The sequence below is a fragment of the Ricinus communis genome, chromosome 2, assembly GCF_019578655.1.
Source record: "Ricinus communis isolate WT05 ecotype wild-type chromosome 2, ASM1957865v1, whole genome shotgun sequence".
NCBI lineage: Eukaryota > Viridiplantae > Streptophyta > Magnoliopsida > Malpighiales > Euphorbiaceae > Ricinus > Ricinus communis.
In genome coordinates, this window is record NC_063257.1 from 7,612,840 (window position 1) to 7,636,167 (window position 23,328).

Here is a 23,328-nt window from a genome sequence, read left to right on the forward strand (position 1 = left end):
TTGTTTCACATTAATCTAGGTTTAATTAATAAAAAGATCTTTGAAAACTAAAGCAAATTATTTCAATAGCTAGATAATTAATCCAATTTAATTTATAAGTTTCTGTAAAACTAGTATAACGTGAAACTTTTTTGGGTATGCTAAATAAAACCAAAATTTGTTAAAGAATTTCAATTTTTCTTCGAGTATCTCCCTCTCTTTCACTTGCTTTTTCAATAGATGCTTTGTATACTAATCGACAAAGAAATTAATTACTGAAGGAGATATTTGAATTTAATGAAGATGACAGAAATAAAAGTTTTAAAGAAATATCTCAATTCGAATTTTATCTCTAAACACAAAATAAATTAAAAAAAAAATAAAGACTCAAATAATAAAGAAAAAGTAATGAATTGTTGTATTAATTTTTTTAAAATAAACTTAGTTAATTACGTTATTTCTAAGATTTAAATATTTAATTTAAACAGTTATTATATAAATAAAAGTTTCATATGATATATTCACATCATTTCACTGAAATATATATTAGTGATTGAAATTGTAAAAATTAAAATTTAATATTAAATTTAAAATTTTTAAAAAATAAATACTAAATCTGAAAATAAATATAAAATAAAGAGGTCTTTTTCAGCAATGGAATTTATTAATTAATAAATTAATAAAAATATTATAAAAATATACATAAGCTTGAATCCTATATGTCAAAATAAATACACATATCAAAATAAAAATTCTATGTATTAAAATCTAGGTTTTAGAAATTAATATATATATATATATATATATATAATTAGGAATATAACTTATTAATTAATAAACTAATAGAAAAAATAACAAAATTATATATAAGCTTGAATTCCATGTATCAAAATAAGTATACATGTCAAAATAAAAATTCTATGTATTAAAAATTAAGCACACATATTAAAAAAATTTAAATCTCAAAAATTAATATATATATAATTAGGAATATAACTTATTAATTAATAAACTAATAGAAAAATAACAAAATTATATATAAGCTTGAATTCCATGTATCAAAATAAGTATACATGTCAAAATAAAAATTCTATGTATTAAAAATTAAGCACACATATTTAAAAAATTTAAATCTCAAAAATTAATATATATATATATATATATACTTGTGGATGAGACTAGTGAAGAAATTTGAAATGTTTTGTTGTCAAACATGTGCAAGAATTCCCCAAAGAATTCAACCGCGCTCTAATGCCAACTAGGCTTTGATACGAACTTGGCTCTGATACCAACTGTCTCGTGAGTTTTATTTTATCCCCAAACTTTGCCCACGTGCGGCCTAGCTCACTTGATTCCCCCCCTGACTGAACCCAACGACTCTCGACTCTTTCAATAGAAAGAGTCAAGGGGCAAACAAAAAAACAATGCCCCTCTAGTTAAACATGGTATTCCCAGATATGGATGAGATGTGCGCAAGGAATTATATGAATCAGATATTTTATATTAATTTAAATAAAGTAACGATAGATAGATCATCTTAATTTGTATTAATTTTTATCTATTTAATATATATATTAAAATTAATAAAGTAATTCTATCAAAATAATATATATCATATCAAGTGAAAAAAATTAGCACAAGTCAAGGGACAAAACAAGTCCAATTTTGATATTTCCAGGCCCACAACTCTATTTAAGGATCAAATTAATCCAAATTTTTTTAAAAAAGGCCTAATCAAGAATATGGTTTATGAACAAGAAATGGCATGGGCTAGAATGCGACATAAGTGTTGGCATTGTAAGCAAAACTTCCGGATGAAAATAGCTGCATCATAAAAACAAAGCTATTCTCACAAGAAATCTAGTTTTGCATCTGATCATTCAAAACCAAATTATTAGCAGTAAAGCAGGAGATGACTGATATTTTCCACTTGAAACAAACATTGAGGATCAGCTTCATCCAACAATTATGGAATGCGAGCTTCAGGCAATAAATTTCATACACAACAGAATTGGTGTTCTTCATATTATTCTGACACAGAGTTCCCTCAACAGGAATTCAGCTTAAACATTTTTCTCTGGATGAGTTGTACAGAGAAAAAGAAAAGAAAGAAACACAACATTAAAGCACAACACAGCACAGCCATTGTCAGCACAACATATTAATTCAAAGGTCATTCTCTTTGTGAAATTCCATAACCCAGCTATTGTAAGCACAACATATGACTTCATAACATGAAAAGCCAGATCTCAGTGCCAAGGCCTCAAATTCCTTCTTGGTTCTTTCTTTCCCTCCAGGATTTTGGGCTAACATGAATAGATCTTGCTCAAAGACAATATGTGAAGAGACAATATTCTCTGGTGCCACGGGAAGAATTGACTCCACAACGATCACCTTACCATTATTAGGAAGTGCTTCCCAGCAGTTCTTGAGAAGTTTCAAGCAATGTTCGTCGCTCCAATCATGGAGTATCCACTATCATTAAGAAATCAAATACGGTCACAAGGTGGATGTTGCAAACTTAAGAGGCTGAAGTGGCCCGTAGCCCCACATTAAGGCTATGTTAAAGAAGTGATGAAAATGAGGATAAAGGAAAAATTGGAAAGAAATTGAGATGTGCACTTCTCATTTTCTTTTCTTCCATGTTTTCTCTTCTCTCCTGAACATAACCTAAAGGCTTGGAGTTTCCATTAGAACTTACAAGTTTGAACTTGCTAAGTCGGGTGTAAAGTGTTACAGGAAGAGGGGAGCTATCCCCAATTGCGTAGGCATTTAGAATTTCACTCTACCAGAAGAAGGAACAACAGAAACGAGAGAAAAGAGCTCACCTTCATGAAAATTGCATCTCCCTTAGGGACACTAACAAACATATCTCCCCCAACATGCTCCACTCCTGTACATGACATAGCATCTCAGTTAGTAACTTGTTTTTAGCTAGCGTTCCCTGATTACGATGAAGGTAAGGAATTGCATGAATACAAATAGTACCTGCATATGAAGGTGCATCAGCTAATACATGGGGCAAATCAAAACTAATCCCCCTGATTTCAGGGTACTTAGAAGTGATAATATTAAGAGCAACACCGACACCACCACCAACATCAACCAACACATTGAGGCCCTCAAACCCTTTATAAACATCAAGAATCTTCTTCATGATTAAAGTAGTATGATTTGACATAGCTTGATTAAACACCCTATTAAACCTTTGATCAGTTCCTGGATATTCAAATGCGGTCATTCCATAAGCTCTATTAAATGGAATTCCACCTTCAAGAATTGCATCATTGAAATGGTACCTAATAAATTAATACCAATTCTATCATCCTAATGTTAAAAAAAAAAAAAAAAAAATTGAGTTGAAGATTAAAAAGAAAAAGTTACCAGCTTTTCATAAAAACCTCATCATGATGCAACAAAAACAGAGGAGCAACAGACCCTTCTTGACTTTGATTAATAGTAAGGAATTTGCAAATGGGCTTTGCACTATACAATCTTTCAACTTTACCATTATCTTTAGTGACCAAAGAACAGTTTAATATATCATAGCTTGCTAAAAGGCGTAACATTCGGTCTAGTAAGATTGGTGCATCTGGGTTCTCTGTTGGAATTCTAGCAGCAATCTCGGAGGGTGAGAGGGACGCGCCACCACTGCTCGTGGCTGTTGAAATGATGTCAATAACGTTGAGCTCTAGAGCTGACTTCAATACCATCGGAAGAACTACAGCATTTGCTAGGCGAATTGCTAGCTTTCCTGTTTCTTCTTCCTGATTTGGATTAGACATGACTGTGAATTGGATTGCTGAGAAATGCTCGGTTCTGAGCACTGATTGTTTATTAGTTATTTGCTTGTCGCAATTAGTACGCGATTTTCTCTATATTTCTTTTTTTCTTTCTTTCTTGTTTCTGTTTTTTTGTTTGTCAAAAGTTGCTCCCCTAATTCAGTGGCACACTTTACTGCCTCTTGAACAATTTCGTACGATGTGTTTTAAGTTTTTCTTTGGTTATATTGATCTCGCATTTCTCTCATTAAGTACAGGCAAAACCTTATTAAGTCCTTCATTTTTTTAGTTTTATTTTATTATTTAAATGCAATTATGTTTCAAATAAATTTAATTTTATTGATTGATTATAAATTTATCTTGAGTTATTAAATTACTTATATTCTAATTAAATAATAAATTTTATTGTAAAAATAGTTATTTTTTTGTATAAATAATTAAATTAGCTTGTCTAATTTTCAAAATATTTTTAAATTTTTGTTTATAATTTTTTTTTCATTTTTGGCCCACCAACTTTTAAGAGATTTTCAAGATTATTTTTCTATATCACATTTAAAATTTTCGCAATAATCATAGAATTAATTTTAATTTCTAGTCTTCAGATTTCATAAGTTTTAAACTTTTTTAAATATTTAAATTTTCTTTTGGTCCATAAAAGAAAAGGAAAATAGCCTTTTCTGTTGAAATTTTGACTCCACCCTTAGTGTGAAAGGCCAAGATTAAGATTATGGGAGAAATAGTTTTAACTCATTTTCATATTATAACACTCTAATTTTAATTGTTTAGTCACTTTAGTATTTTAATTTTTAATTTAATATAATAGATATTTTTTTATAATATATTTACACAATTTGTAACATATGGTTTTATGTATAAGTATTTTAATATTGTTATAAAATAAAATCTAAATTTTTATTAAATTAAATAAAAAATAAAAGATATTTAAAATGTCATAAAGCTAAAATTAAAAGCATTTTGACTGTGATCGGGTTAGAGTACACAGAAGAGTGAGAAAAAAGCAAGTAGGAAGGACAATTGGAAAGGAAACATTCCCCAAAGTAAAATCCACTGCAAGAAAACCTTCATTTGGCGACAGATTATAATAGTTGCTAATTATTGATGAATAAAAATATCGTAGCAATCAAATATAGTTGCTAATAATAGTTGCTTTCTTTCTTTTTTTTTTTTTACTTTAACAACAGATTTTCAATTTTTTAAATTTTTCATTTGACTTTGGCGATAATTTTTTAAATATTTTAAATTTCTACATTTTTTATTTTTCCTACTCCTTTTTATGATTTTACTCTTTTCGGAAAATCAATAACTGCAACTTGAAAAACATGAATTTATTGCTAAGGTATCAAAATTTTGCTCCAGTAAAATTTGGGTAATGAAAACTACATTCTCTGTTGTATCTGGAAGGACTGATTCAATAATGATCACCTTACCCTTGTCAGGAAGAGCTTCCCAGAAATTCTCAAGTAAATTTAAGCAATATTCATCGCTCCAACCATGGAGTATCCGTCTAGATTCAAGAACTTTTATTTCAAAATCATTTTTAATAATTAATTAAAAAAATTGATGTTATTCTTTAAGAATTATATGTACAAATAAGATATAAATATAGAAAAGTTTGTTGAAAAATTGGATTCTTTATTTTTCAAATAAGAAATTAAAAATTACATTTCATTCCTAATTTCAATGGTACAAAACAATACCTAATAAGTTTGAGCCTTGTTGAATTGGATAGAAGAGTTTCTAGGAAAAGGAGAGCTATCCCTAACTAGATAACTCATTTAATATTCCAATTAAGAAAGAAATTAAGAGATACTGAGAGGATAGAGATGAGTGATACCCTGAATGTGAGGATACTTCCAACACCACCACCCACATCAGCTAACACTTTAAGACCCTCGAACCCTTTGTAAATATCAAGAATCTTCTTCATGATTAAGGAACTCTGCTCTGACATGGCTTGATTGAATGCCTTGTTAAACCTTTGATCAGTTCCCGAGTATTCGAACGCTGTCATTCCATAGGCTCTATTGATATTGAATGTAACTCCACCTTCAAGTATTGCATCTTTAATATATTGATTATCTCAATTAGATTATGAGGTATAAACTCTTTTACGACTTATTTGGGACTAATGCAGCTAATAACTGATAAAATAAGTAAATTTTATTAACATAGTTGTTAGTATATTAGATAACTATTAAGAGTATAATTATATTTAAAATATATTTATTTTATTATAGTATTTTCAATAATATAAATTAATAAAAATAGTTTATTATTATTAAAAATGTTATAGTTAATTTTATTTGGCTCAATTGTATTATTATAAGAATATTTATAACAATTTATTTAAAAGTATGGATTAAAATTTAATTTCACTAGATTGTTATATTTTTTAATCTTTATTAATTAAATTTATATATTTAATAATTATTATATTAATAGCTATTTTATTAGTGGACTTTTTAAAAGTGATTCATTTATGTAGAGTCTATAGACTTTTAGATTTTAGTATAACTTGAATGAGTGGATACCGTTTTCTAATCCATATAAGACTTAAAGAGATTCTATTAGGTTAGTATATAAACACTCATGGATTATGGTTTACAAGTCAAATCATATGACAATTTCTATTTTCTATCCATTAGAAACAGGATGTAAGAAACTCTAAAAAATTCAGAGATTTGACTAAAAAAAGCCATACTTGATTTAGTATTCGATCATCATTTATTCTGTAAAAAGATTTAATTGTTATAATGGAGATATATATTTATAGTTAAATTTCTTTAATAATTATGACATTATAATTTTAGATATTAGGATTTGATTGTCAATATCAGTTTTGATATTTATGATTTGTACGTATTCTTACGAATTATTTATTAATTATTATTATGAATAATAAAATCTAACGTAGATAACGTGATGCGAAGCTAAGTTTCTCTCAGAAACAGTTTTGACTCATCCTGATTCCTGGGTTTAAGTAAAAACTTTCCAGGCAACGATTCTGCATGACCAAAATAACAGTATGCTCATTTGGCCAATGATTTCAAAATACATGCATCCTCTCTCATTCTTTAGAGCATCCAAAATCTTGACATTATACATGAGCATTTGACAATGCTTTTATTCAATTTTGATGTGCCTTTCAGCAGCTCTCAGCCTTGTCAGCAACCACAAAACGACTTTCATTAGCACTCAAGCCTGATGAATGAAGCTGCTTGCAATATATATGTCATCTTGAACCTCCGAAATAAATTTTCACTATGTCATGATCGGTGTAATTTATACCTAATAATTAGCAATTGAGTTAATCTTCACGAACAAATACTTTTTTATAATATAATTAAGATAACCAAAATAAACAATCATTCCCAATTGATTAAATTTATGATAATCAATTCTTTACAATACTAGGGCCGATATAATAATATATCTAACTATTATCAATTGATTCAATTTTCACGAACAAATATTTTACCATTCTCTAATCGAAGTAATGAAAAGATATAATCATTTTTATTATTAAAATTTCACTTATTATTTTTCATCATGCTATAATCAATGTAATTCATGTCTAAACATTCTCAATTGATTCAATTCTCGTGGCCAAATACTTTACCACATTGCCGTAATTATGGTAGAATAATAATTAATGAAAACTATTTAATATTTTATCATAATTAATTGCGTTTATAAACTCATTAATAAACAATACTAATATGACCACCACTATAATTAACGTTTTGATATATAATATTTTTTTAAAATAAATAAGAAATTACAAAATATTATAAAAAGGTAAAAATAATGATTATATAGAATTAAAGTTATTTTAATAGTTACATTCAAACTATTAACATACGTCAGTACTTCATGAACAAATAAATTGATGTGCATAGTATTATCAACAAGTGCTATATTTTGTATAAAAAATTATTAAAATAACATTTAATAATAGAGGCTTAATTTTCTTTTTCAAATATAGAATATGAATATACTATTTACCATATATTATTATAGATAGTATTGAACATGAATTCACATTACCGTGATACTATAGCAAAAGCTACAAATGTCTTGTTTTTTTTTTCTAGAATGAGAAATAGAAGTAACATACCACATATTTATTTGTAGGATTAATTGCAACATTTTATTTATGTTTTTATTAGTTCTATTCATATATATTTTAAAAAATATTATATTTAATTTGAAAATGTTAACATAAATTTATGTAAATAGTTAAATAGAAATTTGAATCTCATTTTATGTTTATGAATAAATTCTTAGAGATTTTTTTTAATATGTTGAATTGTTAATTAAATGAGTGCTCTTGAAATATAACATGAATGAAATAAAGTGGGAGAATGGAATATATAGTTAAATTTAAATTTTAAATCAAATATTTTAACTAAATTTAATAGAAAGCTAGTCTTTTTCTTTACTTGATCAAACATTAAATGCATACTTTTAGAATTCTAGATGGCTAGAATCTAGCCATTTAACATTGTCCCAATTTAAATTCATGAAAAAAAGTAAAATAATACACACGTATGCATCAAAATGATTTACCATTTATAATTATTAGCCATTATGGTATTTTTTAACATGGGAGTCCAATCTCTAAAAGAATTAAATCACCAAAATATCTTTGAAAGAATATAATTAAGGATAAATTTATCTGGCCTTTAACTAACACATGAGCCGAATTTCATTGAACATTCAATTTTTGACCAAAATATGCATTTTTGACAATTAGTTATAAATGCACGAGCTTCATCTCACATGTTGGCCTTATTTTCATCAAAATATGCCTTCGCCAAAATTGAAATGTGATATTCTTTCCATCCCAAGATTTTTTTAAAATTTTATTGCAATAATATAAATTAATTCTAAATATTTTTAATTTGTATATGTTTTTATAAAATTATATTTTAAAACCTTTTAGAGTTTGTTTTTCAATTAATAATAATATATATATTTAATTTCTAGACTATATATGTATATAGAATTTTTATGAATGGAAGCCTTTATCATTAAAAAAATGCTCAAGCGCTGCCGCACTGAGCCACACCAGCATACTGCTGGTTATTTGAGCAATGATTTAGAATACGTTTCGCCGTCTCTTCCCCAAAGCTCCTCTCCCACCAGCTAAACTAAGTTTTATAATATAAAAGTGTCATATTTATGATAACTTAAGAGTGGCCAAAAGTTGTTAACAACGGTATTTCAAGGTGGTCATATTTAAGAGGCTTATTGATTCGTTGAGTTTTTATTTTATTTTATTAAATGTTTATATATTTTTTATTTTATTAAAAAATATTTATTTAAATTTTATAAGATTTTTTATTTATTTTATTGAGCCTTTATTTTTATTTTTACCTATTAGGTCCTTAATAAAAATATATGAAGACTTATTAAAATAAAATAAAAATTAAAAAGCTTAATAAAATAGAACTGAAAACCAGTTTAAGATAAATTTGAGTCAAAGGGCTGTTGAGCATAAGGATAGGGATAATATAGTTGGACAGTTAGATTATTTGTATTACTAGCCATTCATCTAATTCTAATCATCATTGTCATTATATATAAAGTAAAATTTTAATATAATAATATTTTATATAGGAATAACTTCTACATAATAATAAAATAACTGTCTCAATTTGAACCAGTTATAAATAATAATAAAATTATTATTATAATAAATTATAAATTTTTTAATTTTTATTTTAAAAAGATATTTATCTATATAGTAATATTTAAATATATAACTTAAAAATAATATATGTAATGTTATGTTTTGTGTTACTGTAGTCTTGTTTTGTCTCATCAATTTTATTTGTATAACATGAAAATATATTTACATATCTTATTTTTTAGTTTCTATCATTTTTGCCAACAACATTAAGTATTAAATTCCAAAAAAAATTTAAGACTCAAATTTTCATTAGATTATAATCTCTTCGTAGTCATAAATTTTATTTGATTTTAATCGTACGATTATAAAGAAGCTTTATTATATATATATATATATATATGCGCTGCTAGATTCAGAGTAGTTATCATTTTCTCTAAATAGATCATCTTTCTTAGCTCGGGCAGCTATGGCTAATATAGCTAAAATTCTAGCTATTGGCACTGCAAATCCACCCAATTATATCTTCCAGGCCGACTATCCAGACTTCTACTTCAAAATCAGTAATAGTGAGCATATGACAGAATTAAAAAACAAGTTCAGAAATATTTGTAAGTATCAATGAAACTTTATGCTGTTCTAGTTAGTTACTATAATCATAATATATCAAATCCATAAGAAGAAAAAGGATGACTGATTGAATGTTTCCATTTTGCTAACAGGCCAAAAGTCCACAATAAAGAAACGTTACATGCACCTTACAGGAGACACTATCAAGAAGAACCCTAACATAGGGATCTACAGGACTGCATCTCTGGAGGTACCAAAGCTTGGTCAAGAGGCCGCATTGAAGGCTATAAAAGAATGGGGACAATCCATATCAAGGATAACTCACCTTATATTCTGCACATCTTCAGGAATCAGTATGCCGGGTGCAGATTTTGAGCTTACCAAGCTTCTTGGTCTCCCTCCATCCGTACAAAGATCCATTATATATCAAAGCGGTTGCTTTGCAGGGGCACAATCTCTTCGTCTCGCTAAAGATATTGCTGAAAACAATGTCGAATCGCGCATTCTTATTGTTTGCTCTGAAAGTATGACTACATGCTTCCATGTCCCATCAGATGCTCACTTGGATATCCTGGTCGGTTCTGCGATTTTCGGTGATGGTGCTGCAGCTTTAATCGTCGGTGCTAATCCTGATCCTACCACGGAACATCCATTGTTCAGTGTGGTTTCAGCATTTCAAACAACTATTCCTGACACGGAGAATGGAATAGTAGTTCAGACAAGAGAAATGGGACTATCCTATTACTTATCTAGAAGTGTACCAAAGCTTATTTCTGACAATATTCCAGAATTCTTCTCTCAAATATCGGCTCAATTTGAAATCTCGGATTGGAACTCGTTGTTTTACATTGTTCACCCTGGTGGACCGGCAATTCTTAACGGAATTGAAGAGAAACTTGGCCTGGTTAAAGAGAAGCTTAGAGCAAGTCGGCATGTGTTAACCGAGTACGGAAATATGTGGAGTCCAAGTGTATTCTTTGTCCTGGATGAGATGAGGAAAAGATCTCTACAGGAGGGGAAAATTACAACTGGAGAAGGATTGAAGATGGGTATCTTGGTTGGATTTGGCCCTGGTTTAACTATGGAGAATGTTGTCCTGCATAGCACTGCTATTGCTTGATTGAATCCACCCAGACATTTCTGTAACTGATATCGATTTGTCATGATGTATGGTGTGGTTGGTATTACGTACTCTCAGCAATAAATCAGCAAATCAAACTATTCAACAATAAATTTGCAAACAAAAAAAAATCTAATGGCAAATAGTTTATTGTTGATTTGATTAGTCATTATGAATGGAGCCCTTGATTATATATAAATTGAAATTATTCCCACTATATTTATATATTTATATATGATAAATAAATAAAATGTATATTTTAAATTTATGATTTTGACTCGAGTTGAAATATATATCCCGTGGGCATAACTCTGCTTAATTTACTCATAGTTAGTTTAATGATAAATTACTTATAAAATAATTTAATTAATATTAATATTAAATTATAAAATAATAAAAAAAGAAAAGAAAAACTCATGAGTACTTCTATACAACGAAAAGAACCGCTGCAATATGTAAATGTAAAAATCTCTAATTACAAAATATATTTTTGTATTTTTTTCCTTTCTTATAGATAGGGCTCATCCTCAGATCCGCACGTGGTGACAATGTATGTGTTTGGCTTGGGTTTATGGCAAATCGCCGACACAAAGATTTAATTTTTATTTTTTCCTCGCTACTATCATCCGTTCACCTATCTGCCAACTTTCTTTGCCAAATTCAACCCTGGAAATGATCTTTCCACTCTTAAAAATTCTTAGGTGAGTCACAATAATATTTAACATCGCCGTTTGTCCAGATATCCAACGGAAAAAATGAAAGAGAAAATGAAACAATATTTTTAAAAAGAGCAGTGGATAATTAATTTTGAGAAAACAAAAAAAAAAAATGAAAATAGCTGATGAGACTGCCTTAATTACATTTTCATTGACTTTTGAAAGGCCATTTGTAGCACAAATTACAATAACGCATTGCTCAAAAAAAATTACAAGAACGCGTTCAATCTGATGAGTCCTGGTTTCCTATAGCCTCATCCGGTCAGACCTTCAGCGTAAGCAAGCCTCTTGGACTGCTCATTTCGTTTTGGTAAACTAGACAACATTGTAGGAGGCCAAGTTTCTTCAGAAACAATTTTAGCTCATCCTGATTCCTGCGGTTAAGTAAAAACTTTCCAGGAAAAAGTTCTGCATAACCAGAATAACAGCATACTGCTCATTGGCCAATGATATTAAGATACATTTCACCTCTCTTCCCCAAAACTCCTCTCTCATTTACAATCTTCACATTATACATGAGCATTTAACCAATGCTTTAATTCAACTTTAATGTATTCTCAAGAGCTCTCAGCCTTGTCAGCAACCATAAAACGACTTTCATTAGCACTCAAGCCTGATGAATGAAGCTGCTTTCTTCTCTTGACCAGATGTAATGCAGCATGTCTATCATCTTGAGCCTCCTTCACATCAGGCTGCATATAGAAGACTAACTTCAGCCTAAAAACTATGCAACAATTAACACACAAGGGTTGACCTCTAGGAGCTAAGCACATTCCTATGATATGCATCACGCTAGATTGGGGACCCACAAAGGATACCTCCAAATATCCCGAGCGAATGAAATATTAAATGAGATCATCAAATACTTGAATCGTAGAATATTCTTCATGATTCAGCTTCTTCAAACTATTTGGTAAACAGCTATACCATGAAAGTGATCTGTACTCCGTAGACTACATGCCAACCCCCTCAACAAGAGATTCTAGGCAACGAGACAGCAAAACCAAAAAGCAAAGTCCACATGACCTAATTATGTTAATTTCTCTACCAGGTAAATATTATTTTTGATATCATGATCAGGCATATACCAGCAATCTAATACCTTTATTCATGGCACCTGATCATGGTCCAAAGGCCAGACACAAAATGGTCCTACAACAAAAGTGTAAAAAAGCCTTTTCAGAGATTACAGATTTACCTTTAAAGCTAATGCTCTGTCAAAGCTTTCAATAGCACTATCAGGCTCCCCAAAGTTTAACTGTGTTCTACCAAGAGTGATCCATGCCTGAAACATACAATTCACGAAGCAAGAAAATAGTTATGCATAAGCAGAAACAAATAGGCTTTTAAGTTCATTAGGCTTGATCTAAAATTTAATTATAATTAGTTTATGAGATAGTAATATGGAATTCCTGAGTCTTTAGCTACATCCTTTGGCTGAGACTGCCATTGAACGCCAGTAACATCTGCAGACTAGTCTGCACTCCAAGTGACTTAACAAGTTCAACTTAAGATGCAGTAAAGAAATTAGTTTAATCAATGCAACAAAAAGTCCATGAATTACCCCATTGAAAAATAGGACACAGCATAGAGCTGAAAAGAAATTGTTAAGATTCAAAAGCTTGAATACCACTTGTAAATAATCCAAGGAACATTTCAATAACTAGGGTAGCATATTGGTTCTAGGATTGTGGGTTTGATCAGCCAGAATTAGAAATGGAGACAACAATTCCTCAAAAGAGGAGTAACAGTGAAGGTATACAGTTAATAAATAAGTTAGCAGATGGGCAGTAAAAAAGATGCCGCACATAAATACATTTCCATATGTGTCTTGAAAGTACACTAAAATAGATGAGCAGCAATGAAAGAAATAATATAGAAAGGACTAAAGACAAATGGTGGTGATAATTCCAACTGAAAAAGAAAATAGTGAGGGCCCATTTACATACTTTTGCAATGCAACTGTTTAGATAGATGTGGATCAATGATAAAACATTTCTTTTCTTTTCAGGAAAATGCTGCATTCAATGAAAGGAGACAGCTGGACCAAGAATGATTTCAATCAAATTTATTACAAAAGATTTGATTTTTAAACATCTCATGCATATGGTCCAGGGAGGAAGACATCAATTTGCAGAAATCCCAACTAATTTAAGATTTTGGCTAAACTGTGTTAACTTAATTATGCTCAAGGATAAGCCAAAATGAGAAACACTATGTAAAGAGGAACAGCATGAAATATTTAGGAAGTAAGTTACTTAAATTCATATATAAAATTGATAAGTATACAGGAGTTAAATTTTGCAACTAAATGCCTCACAGTGACAAAAAGCTGAAGTTTACTGTCTAGTGGAAACTAAAGCAAAACGAATCATGCAATAAATAATCATAAAGGGAAAATTGCTTTAAAGCAAGAGAGGTATAATGCAACATTTTGATATACATATAGTATGTGGAAAATAAAAGAGCATAGAGATATAGCATTGCTGTACCTCAGCCCAAGAGGGTTCCAGTTCAGTAGCACCTATAAACAAAGGCTGAAAGTATATTAAAGTCTAAAAGCAGCCCAACAATAAGCATCTATATCTATATACAACAAAGCCTACTGAATGCAATGATAAAAGATAAAGAGATGGAATCAACAATGAAACATACGAGTTGCAGCTTTCAGTGCATTCCATGCATCTCCGATTTCAAGTAAGACTTGTGCCTTCTGTTCATGTAAAACAGTACTTCCAGGCATTAGATTAAGAGCAGCCTCCCACTTCCCAAGAGCTTCCCGGTATTTTCCATCCTTTAAAGCAAATTTCCAAAAAAAAAGAAAGAAGATTATAATAACAAGTAAATCACCACAATGACATCCTAATGCTAACTTTAGAATGGACTCATGTTTGGCAACCATTCAGAAACTTCTACTTCCAGTTTTCCCTAACACTTAAACATATAACAGGAACATGCACAGAGTTTACTCTTAAGCCATTAATAGATACGGGCATCAAAAATTATAAGTTATTATCGAGTTTAGTAGCAAAGGAAAATTGACAACCAAATTTCCAGAGCCGAGCCAATGAAAACAAAAGCAATAGCTCAATGCACTAGATGAGGATCTTTCAGTTTCAAGACTGGTTAATGGAAACAAAACTAAATGATAATTTGCAATTCCTAAAGGACAATTTGATCCTAAAGCTTTTCAAGTAGGGTTCATGCAATGTGATATCTTAGTACGCATCTATAACATGGTAATGCTAATAAATTATTATTTGTTTTGAATTTACTGGCATAGAAACAGGCCTTTTTCTTTAGAATATATGCAAAATAACACCATACAATTAACTATAGTACCCATGTTAACAAAGGAAACAAGCACTTACAAACTACAGAACAAAACATCAAAAATTGGGTATAGGAATACAAGAGTCGTTAATAACATTTACTTCCGCTCAAGCACATCTTCAATCTTCACAGCACATATTAGCAATGCCACTAAAACATAGGATCAAAAGAAAAATAAAACAATTACTGCCACTCCAAGCAAGAAAGTACCAAATTTTCCAATACCCACACACGAAAATAAAGAAGGAATTATGCTTTTCTACTAACAGTAATCAATTCACTAATTTCACATGTTTTTATGCTAAATTATGGACAAAATATGATCTTTTCGAGTGGAAACAATCTTTTGTGGTAAAATAACATACCTCAGCTAGCTTATTGCCTTGGGATTGAAAGGACTCGGCAAGCTGCTTTTCTGACTGTGAATCTAAAGGCTCATCTTGAGAAGCAAAACCTTGTTGGTTGGTAGTAATCTCGTTCAGAGATTCACGTTCTTGGTCTTCTTGATCAAAAGGAAGATTTGGGTACTTAGATAAAGTTCGTTTCTTGGTCTTGTTATCCTTCTTCCATATTACTTTCATCTTTGCGCGTGGTATTTTCCAGCTAGTTCTTTGCTTTGCCATTGAAGAAGAAGAGAGAGAAGGCCGTTTATAATAATACATTCGAGCTTTGTCGGTCAATTTGGGTTTGGTTGCTTTCCCCAGATTCTGAATTCGTCTTGTTCTTAAAATTCTAGGCCCAATGCTTGGAAATGGGTTCTCTTATATTATGTTAGGCAAAAGGACCAAAAGAAAAAGCCCTTCAATTATTCCACACAGTTAGCCCTAATACATTATTCGCCGATTGTTATATCATGAACCCAGGTCCATCTAGCATTATGGATCTGAGACCAATAACATATACGGGCCACAATTTAAAAAAAAAAAAAAAAGCAACGTCAATACCGATTTAAATGCCAACTAAAATCAAGTAATCGGAATCTGAGACCAGGATTCTTTATTACAATAAAAATCGTACTATACCACTGTCGAAAAATCAGTTTTCTTTCATAACCTTTTAGAAAAACAACAGACTATTCTTCTTATTCTTTCATATTGTTTAAAACAAAAACTTCCAAAAGCTCTAAACTTTTCTTAACTTTTTAAACAACTTTGATTTCATTTCTCATCTTTATTCATCTTATAACCACTATATATCATTGATCGTCTTCTACTCTACTGTAAGTAAAACTTTTCTTACCCATTTTCCTCCTTCTCTTTTTTACATAAACTCCTAATTGTTTTACTTTTGATTCATTTTCCCATTGTTTTACTTTCCATTTCAATGATTTTAGATTTAAAACTTTTGTAAATATCGTTATTTTATAAGAATAATCATATTTAAATGAAATCACATTCAAATAAAACAACATAATTATACTGCATCCATAAACACTGCTATAGTTTGTGTTAAATAAAAATTATACTTTTATAAACATCTTATGCATGTTTATTTTTTACTTTTTATTCTTTTTTTTTTGTCTTTATTCATTTGAAGGCATAACTCTTTGTAATCTATTTGATGAAACTCAATTCAGACGTTTAAAAATCTTTTGAATGATTCTTATGTTGTAACATGTATAAAACATTTGATAAACCTCAAATGATATTTTGAAGAACTTGAAATTTAAAGGTAATGAACCTGTTAATTATAACCTATGAATACTGAATCAGTTGTTTCAACATGTATAAAATATTTGATGAACCTCAAGTGATAATTTGATGAATCTGTGGTTTAAAGATAATGAACTTGTTTATTAAACCTATCAATAATGAATATGTTGTTTCAACATGTTAAAATATTTGATAAATCTCAAGTGATAACTTGATGAACCTGCAGTTTAAGGATAATGAACCTGGTTATTATAACCTATTAATAATAAATATGTTGTTTCAACATGTTAAAAAATTTGATGAACCTCAAGTGATAATCTAATAAGCTTGTTTATTATAACCTATGAATAATGAATCTCGAGTGATAATTTGATGAACCTGAAGTTTGAAGATAATGAACCTATTTATTATAATCTATGAATAATGGATATGTTATTTCCATATGTTAAAGATTTGATGAACCTGAAGTTTGAAGATAATGAACTTGTTTATTATAAGCTATAAATACATATTTATTTTTATACACATATAGCGTATTCATTACTTAAAACTTATAGGTTCATTTGTTAATCATATAAAGTTTATTATTAATAAAATTCATTTATTGAATTATTAGTTCTTATTTCTAATAATAATTATTTGCAAGACAAAAATGGATAGAAAAAATATCTCAAATAAGAGGACTAGAACTGAGGAATCTGATAATGTTATCAAGAGTAAAAATACTTATAGTGTTGGAAAAGAAAAGAGGCATATGCTCAACAAAAGAAATCAAAGCAAGTCGTTGGTGTTGATATGAGCAAAAATGTTGAGAAAGGAAAAGAAGTTATTACGGCTCAACAAACTTAAGAGCAGAACAAGAGATATAAATCACGCTCAATAATTAACAAAGGAAAAAAAGTGGTTGTAGAAGAATCAAATGAGGATACTGATTCTACGTCTGAAGAATGATTACAAAAAGAGATATTCAAATCACGACCTAGAAAACAGAAAGAAAATAAGGTTAGATTTGTTTTACCTACCAAAATGTCTCCATCTGGTTTATTCAACATGATCAAGAGACTATCACTAAAGCAACGTCAAGCAGTTGAAGACATTGGTTTGGCAGCCTTTTGAAACTAATGTTATGTGAATGTCATGGACAGTTAAGTAGATACACTATAGAGAATTTCGATTTCTGTAGGTGTGCTTTAGTTTTAGAGAAAGAAGAACTTAAATTGACTGAGGAGAATGTAGTTTCTATATTGGATATTCCTCGTAGTTCTAAAGTCATTATAGAAGCTAAAGGGGACAACAACAATGATAAATATAATCAGTTGCTAAAAGAATGGAGGAAAAGGTGGGCTATAAATTATGGTAGTCCTATAACAAGAAGTATGCTGATGAGATAGTGAAAAGAAGAGATCATAGTGATGAATTCAAGAGAGATTTCACTATTTTTGTTGTCTCTACTATGTTGAAGGGCCATCAGAGTAGAAAATGCATCTACGAGATTCTATTTTTTCTAATTAATGTCAATGAAATTAAAAAGTTCAATTGGTGTCATTATTCCATAAAAAGCCTGGTACAAACTGTTCAAGACTGAAAAAAGAAACCAGATGGTTTTTTTATTGGACCTCTCACATTCTTACTATTAATTGTATTCTACATATGTTTGTGGTTTCATTACTTAATAACTGTAGGTTCATTAGTTTATACATATAGGTTCATTACTTTATATATATATGTTCATTAAATTATACATATAAGTTTATAAGGTTATACATATAGGCTCATTAGATGATACATATAGGTTCATTAGATTCATTACTATTTTCTTTTTTGAATGAACAACTTTCTTATTTGGATAGTGTTTTTTTCAAAATAAAAGATAATCACAGGAGAAGATTTCCAACATTCTCTTCCTGGACTATTCAAAGTGTGAAGGAGTGAGTCAAAGGAGAACTCCAAACAGATGGTTTTTGTTGATTAAGTCTAGAGTAAATTATTTTTGTTGATTCATAATTATTTTCTTAATAAACATATTCGATTTTTATATTTTTTTATCATAATATTTTAAAAATAATCATTGAAAAATATTTTTAAAAATAAAAATTTTAAAATGATTAAAATAAAATGATTAAAAACTGAAATTAATTTCATTTTTAGTCATGTCTTTTTAAAACTCCAAGAATGAGAGAGAAGATGATATAATGATCACTATTGTTCATGCAGGTGGCAATTGGCTTTCAGATGTTGTATAGTGTGTTTTCATATTATATAGAATAGTCCTACAGTCCAAAAGGAGCCATGAACTCTGGCTAATAGTTACTATCATATGAATTTTTGGTCATCCAATTTAAGAGTTGCCAAAATCCAACCATCAGATTATATATATTATTTGAAATTCAAAAGACACATGTTAATTAATAATATATTATTTTTTAATTAATTGGCTTTAATAAGTATTCATACATAACCCTTATACAACTTATATATTTAAGGGTTAAATTAATGTGCTTTGACTCATTCATCACCTATTTAATAAATAAATAAATAAATAAATAAATAAAGACATGACACGTATTTATTTTCAACGAATGGGTAGGGATGGATAAATAAGTGGAAAATGGGCAAGTTTACCGTTAAAATTTTCAACCGATGAATTGTTATTTGGATGTGCTTAAGGCAAAGAAATGGAAACTTATTATTCAAATCTCTTTCTTCTTTTCTTTTATATAAATAAACATGTTTTGGTACGTAAATATTAAATAATAAGAATGTTAATAATCAAGATTATACTATTCAACGTTATATTTCAATCACTATCACCAAACATCTTTATCATTATCATGACAGGCAAAAGCCATAAAATTCATCCAATTTTTCTATTCTATATTCTTTGAGTAATAAATCATATTCTTTTTTATGCATATTGACACTTTGGTCCGGACAAAATCCTTTTCAATGTCCTATCATAGAGAATATGGTTGGTAAAAAAGATATAATAACTTAAGTGCCGCAATCAAAATATATATACTCAGAACTATAATAGATTGGACTCACTATACATACTTTTCAACTATTTTGTTCTTATAGAACTCGAGTCCAAAGATGCATATTAATTAGAGAACTAAATTTGAGATAATAAAGTGGGATCATATAAAAAATCTAATGGATGTTGAGTATAAAAAGTAAATCCAAGATTCTGAATTAGATAAAACACTTAGAAGCCACTCAGATTATATGTCTTTGTTAATTTTCTTTGCTAAGAAAGATCTCATTAACAAAAAAGGAAAAAGGGTTACCCGTGAATTTGTTCAAATTTTATAATGTAGTACGTACTTAACTTGGGAAGATTCCGTGCAAGTTAGGGAAGTGTTGGTGAAGAGGTAGGCTTTTAGAACTAAAATTGAGAAGTGGGTCTTGAGTATAATTATTACCAAATCTAATTACAACTTTTAATTGGAAAGCACTTTATTATAAACTGAATTGATGAAAGTGGTAAGTAAATAGCTATTATTGAGAATTGTACTTATCTAATCATTAGCTAATTACTAGAACTAATTATTCTGGTGTTTTAGTACTTAATGAATTATATGTATATATTAGTTTTCATCAAATATAAGATTTTATTTTATTAGATAGAAGAGGAATTACAATTGGTTGCAATAAGCAATAAGGACATCTAATTCGATGGGAGACAACCTTTTAAGGTTACTGTAACTACCCAATTTGCTACTCAATGTGAGATCTCTAATACAACTATTTGGACAACTAATTATGGCTTGATATAAATTGGGTGAAATTGAACCAGTGTTGTTCTGAATTAATTATTTGGATGAATAAAATAATATATTAAAGAATTAATTGATTATCTGAATTAATAATAAAAAAAGGTAAATAGATTATATAGAGCCCAGTAATTAATATGAATTCAAGTTTGAATGACTAGATTTTAGCAATTATAAGTTAGTCTATGACATTCGGTAGGGATATTTACTTTCCACAGAAGAAGTCTTCAAAAGATCTTTTCCGGTCCAATTAATTGGCATACCAATTGAGCACAGCCACAAATTATGTGCAAATAATTACAGTTTTTAGGATGGCATTGGCATACATTTTCAAATTCGAACTAGATACAGGTGGGTGGATAATATGTCCACTAATGTCTTGTTTGCTAGTGAAAACGACGAAGACAAATCCAAAAGAGCAGTAGTGCCTATAGTATAAAAATATGGAATTCTTCCATGTGCCCACAAATCTTTTCAATGGCTTTACATGAGCACAGTCACCACCAGATTCCTACATGGTCACATCACATTTTTCAGTCCCTATTTTGATGTGGATAATATTTCTATGGCATTTCCTAGGTTGGTACTATAGGATAAATACATCTAATTACTGGTTGAGCTTTACTTCATTAAAAAATATCCTTAGGTTTAAATTTTTATTATTTTTTAATTATTTCTTTGGATCTTTAATAATACTGTACTAAAATATATATATATATATATATATATATATATATATATATATATATATATATATATATATATTGACTATAAGATGATCATGTGGCCGATTGAGTTAGCCAGATCAATTAATTGGAAAATCTACTGTGAAACCAATTTAGCATTCAATTTGATTTTTTAAATATCATGTATCTAAAATGATTTAGGAAATGGAGGATATAGATAAAAAATTTTTTTACAAATTTCTCCCCTTTAATTAAATAAATTAATCTTATAGAAGATCTCGAGATAAAGCCTCATCCGTAGATAAATTTTTTTTAGAAAAATTTCACGATTTATATAAATGTAATAAGTTTTATTTGATTAGGAGGATAAAAAGCAGAATGAATTTAAATTTTAAAAAGATGTAGCTATACGAAAGCCTTATTTTCTTTAAGAATTTAATACTATAATAATAAATAACAACATGTATTTTCTTTTTCTACTAGTACGCAATAACTGTTAAAAATTTTAAGACAGTGTGCGTTCTCAAAATGAAAAAAATTCAAGTAAATACGATTTTATTCTCTCTATTTTAAATAAGTAGTCCGAGAAGTTTATGGTTTTATGGCGAGATTTTTGAAAAAAGAAATATATAACATGAGTCTATGAATAAAAAATTTCTTCATGGTAATTCTTTCAAAAGAAATAAATAAAATTATATTTAAATTACTCATATCACCATGTGACTAAATGAAAATTGTGATTGTGTGGGAAGTTGGTTTGCTTTTTTCTTCTCTCAAATTATTGTCATCTTTTTTGTTTCTTTAACTTTGTTCGGAATAGTTTTTAATCTTATTATTTCCCTTTATTATATTAAATAGTATATAGTTTTGATAATCATGGGGATGGATACTAGCTAGTGATCACATGGGACCAAAGCCATCTCGAATTTGAATTGAGTTTTTTGCATCAATATAATTGTCTCACTCAAGAGATTCGGAAAGAAAGAAAATGTTGGGGCGTGCTCTAGTTGTAAATGGTAGGGACATCATATTATACGGTCCAAATATAATTGATTTCATAGTTTTATTTTTCCTCAAACTTATGATTAGGATAACTGGTATGGTTAATTAATGCATTTAATTCAACATGATCTAGGGGCAACCACCCGGAAAGAAAAAGACCAATTGCTTATCTTGCTAATTTCAATGGCACAACTCTTATGGTAGCTTAAGGGCATTATTTTTTCCATTTTTGGATAAGACAAACCAATGTAAAGAAGACTTCTTCTCCATATGTAGCTAGCTTTTTGAAGAAAAAAAAAAAAAAAAAGGAAAATGGGGTAATAAGGGTCTACTTAGATTAAAAGTTTAGTTAGGTTTTGGTCGATAGGGCCCATATATAGTTGGCTGTCAAGCATATTAGACCGACCATGTAATTCATAAACAAACCTATATCTTCAATTCTTACTTGGTATCTATTTTTAATTTTTATCCAATGAAGTTGTGATACTTCCTACACGCCCAATTGCCGTGCCAATTTTGATCAAAACAAGCATGCCTGAACACAGCAACATGGAGGGTCCCCTGATGGAACACCAAAACTTTACAGAATTAAAAAGAGACGCATATAAAAACAAATTGATATCTTGGCTCAAAGAATCATGCATACACATGCACAAAGGGCCCATTTCTGATGAGGATACGTAGTCAGCATTTGCCAAGTGTAAATGAAGTTTTGAACTTTGAGCCAAATCCCACGTCAAACAATGTCTCAACTCCTGTGTATGATCAAGGCAGCAAATTAGCTGCCCCAAAATAGTATACGGTGTTCTTGCTCCCAATTATACCGTCCAAATCAACAGGAGGAAATGCATGCTATATGTACCTACATATGTGCCTTTCAAGGAAAGTCCTTTTAATATTGTAAAACAAACCATTTTGATCCAAAAATTAAATTATTAAGTGGGAGTCTGAAAATAGTTTTATATTTGTAAAATAGTGCTACATGCGAATGTTTACTAAATTTAAAGTTTAAAACAAGCACGTGTGGCTTTTACTAAAATATTAATATAAATGTTATTTATA

The 23,328-nt window shown here is 29.3% G+C and overlaps 4 protein-coding genes across 4 annotated transcripts; 1 reads left to right on the forward strand and 3 right to left on the reverse strand.

The window, feature by feature from the left end:
* Positions 1-1,973: 1,973 nt before the first annotated feature.
* Positions 1,974-4,012, reverse strand: LOC8270961 (caffeic acid 3-O-methyltransferase). The gene is made up of 4 exons (XM_002520245.4): positions 3,364-4,012; positions 2,968-3,278; positions 2,808-2,872; positions 1,974-2,454 (listed from the first exon to the last, which is right to left on the reverse strand). Exons 1-4 carry the CDS (start codon positions 3,762-3,764, stop codon positions 2,146-2,148), a joined length of 1,086 nt encoding a protein of 361 aa, XP_002520291.1. The 5' UTR covers positions 3,765-4,012; the 3' UTR covers positions 1,974-2,145.
* A 1,066-nt stretch (positions 4,013-5,078) lies between these two features.
* On the reverse strand, positions 5,079-5,793 carry LOC125369235 (caffeic acid 3-O-methyltransferase-like). Its single transcript, XM_048371235.1, has 2 exons — positions 5,634-5,793; positions 5,079-5,299 (listed from the first exon to the last, which is right to left on the reverse strand). The coding sequence occupies exons 1-2, from the start codon at positions 5,791-5,793 to the stop codon at positions 5,079-5,081; spliced, it is 381 nt and encodes a 126-aa protein (XP_048227192.1).
* Positions 5,794-9,849: 4,056 nt separating this feature from the next.
* On the forward strand, positions 9,850-11,321 carry LOC8270959 (chalcone synthase). Its single transcript, XM_002520243.3, has 2 exons — positions 9,850-10,025; positions 10,137-11,321. Exons 1-2 carry the CDS (start codon positions 9,884-9,886, stop codon positions 11,102-11,104), a joined length of 1,110 nt encoding a protein of 369 aa, XP_002520289.2. The 5' UTR covers positions 9,850-9,883; the 3' UTR covers positions 11,105-11,321.
* Positions 11,322-11,946: 625 nt separating this feature from the next.
* Positions 11,947-15,854, reverse strand: LOC8270958 (tetratricopeptide repeat protein 33). Its single transcript, XM_002520242.4, has 5 exons — positions 15,519-15,854; positions 14,476-14,614; positions 14,313-14,344; positions 13,019-13,105; positions 11,947-12,512 (listed from the first exon to the last, which is right to left on the reverse strand). Exons 1-5 carry the CDS (start codon positions 15,813-15,815, stop codon positions 12,378-12,380), a joined length of 690 nt encoding a protein of 229 aa, XP_002520288.2. The 5' UTR covers positions 15,816-15,854; the 3' UTR covers positions 11,947-12,377.
* Positions 15,855-23,328: the final 7,474 nt, after the last annotated feature.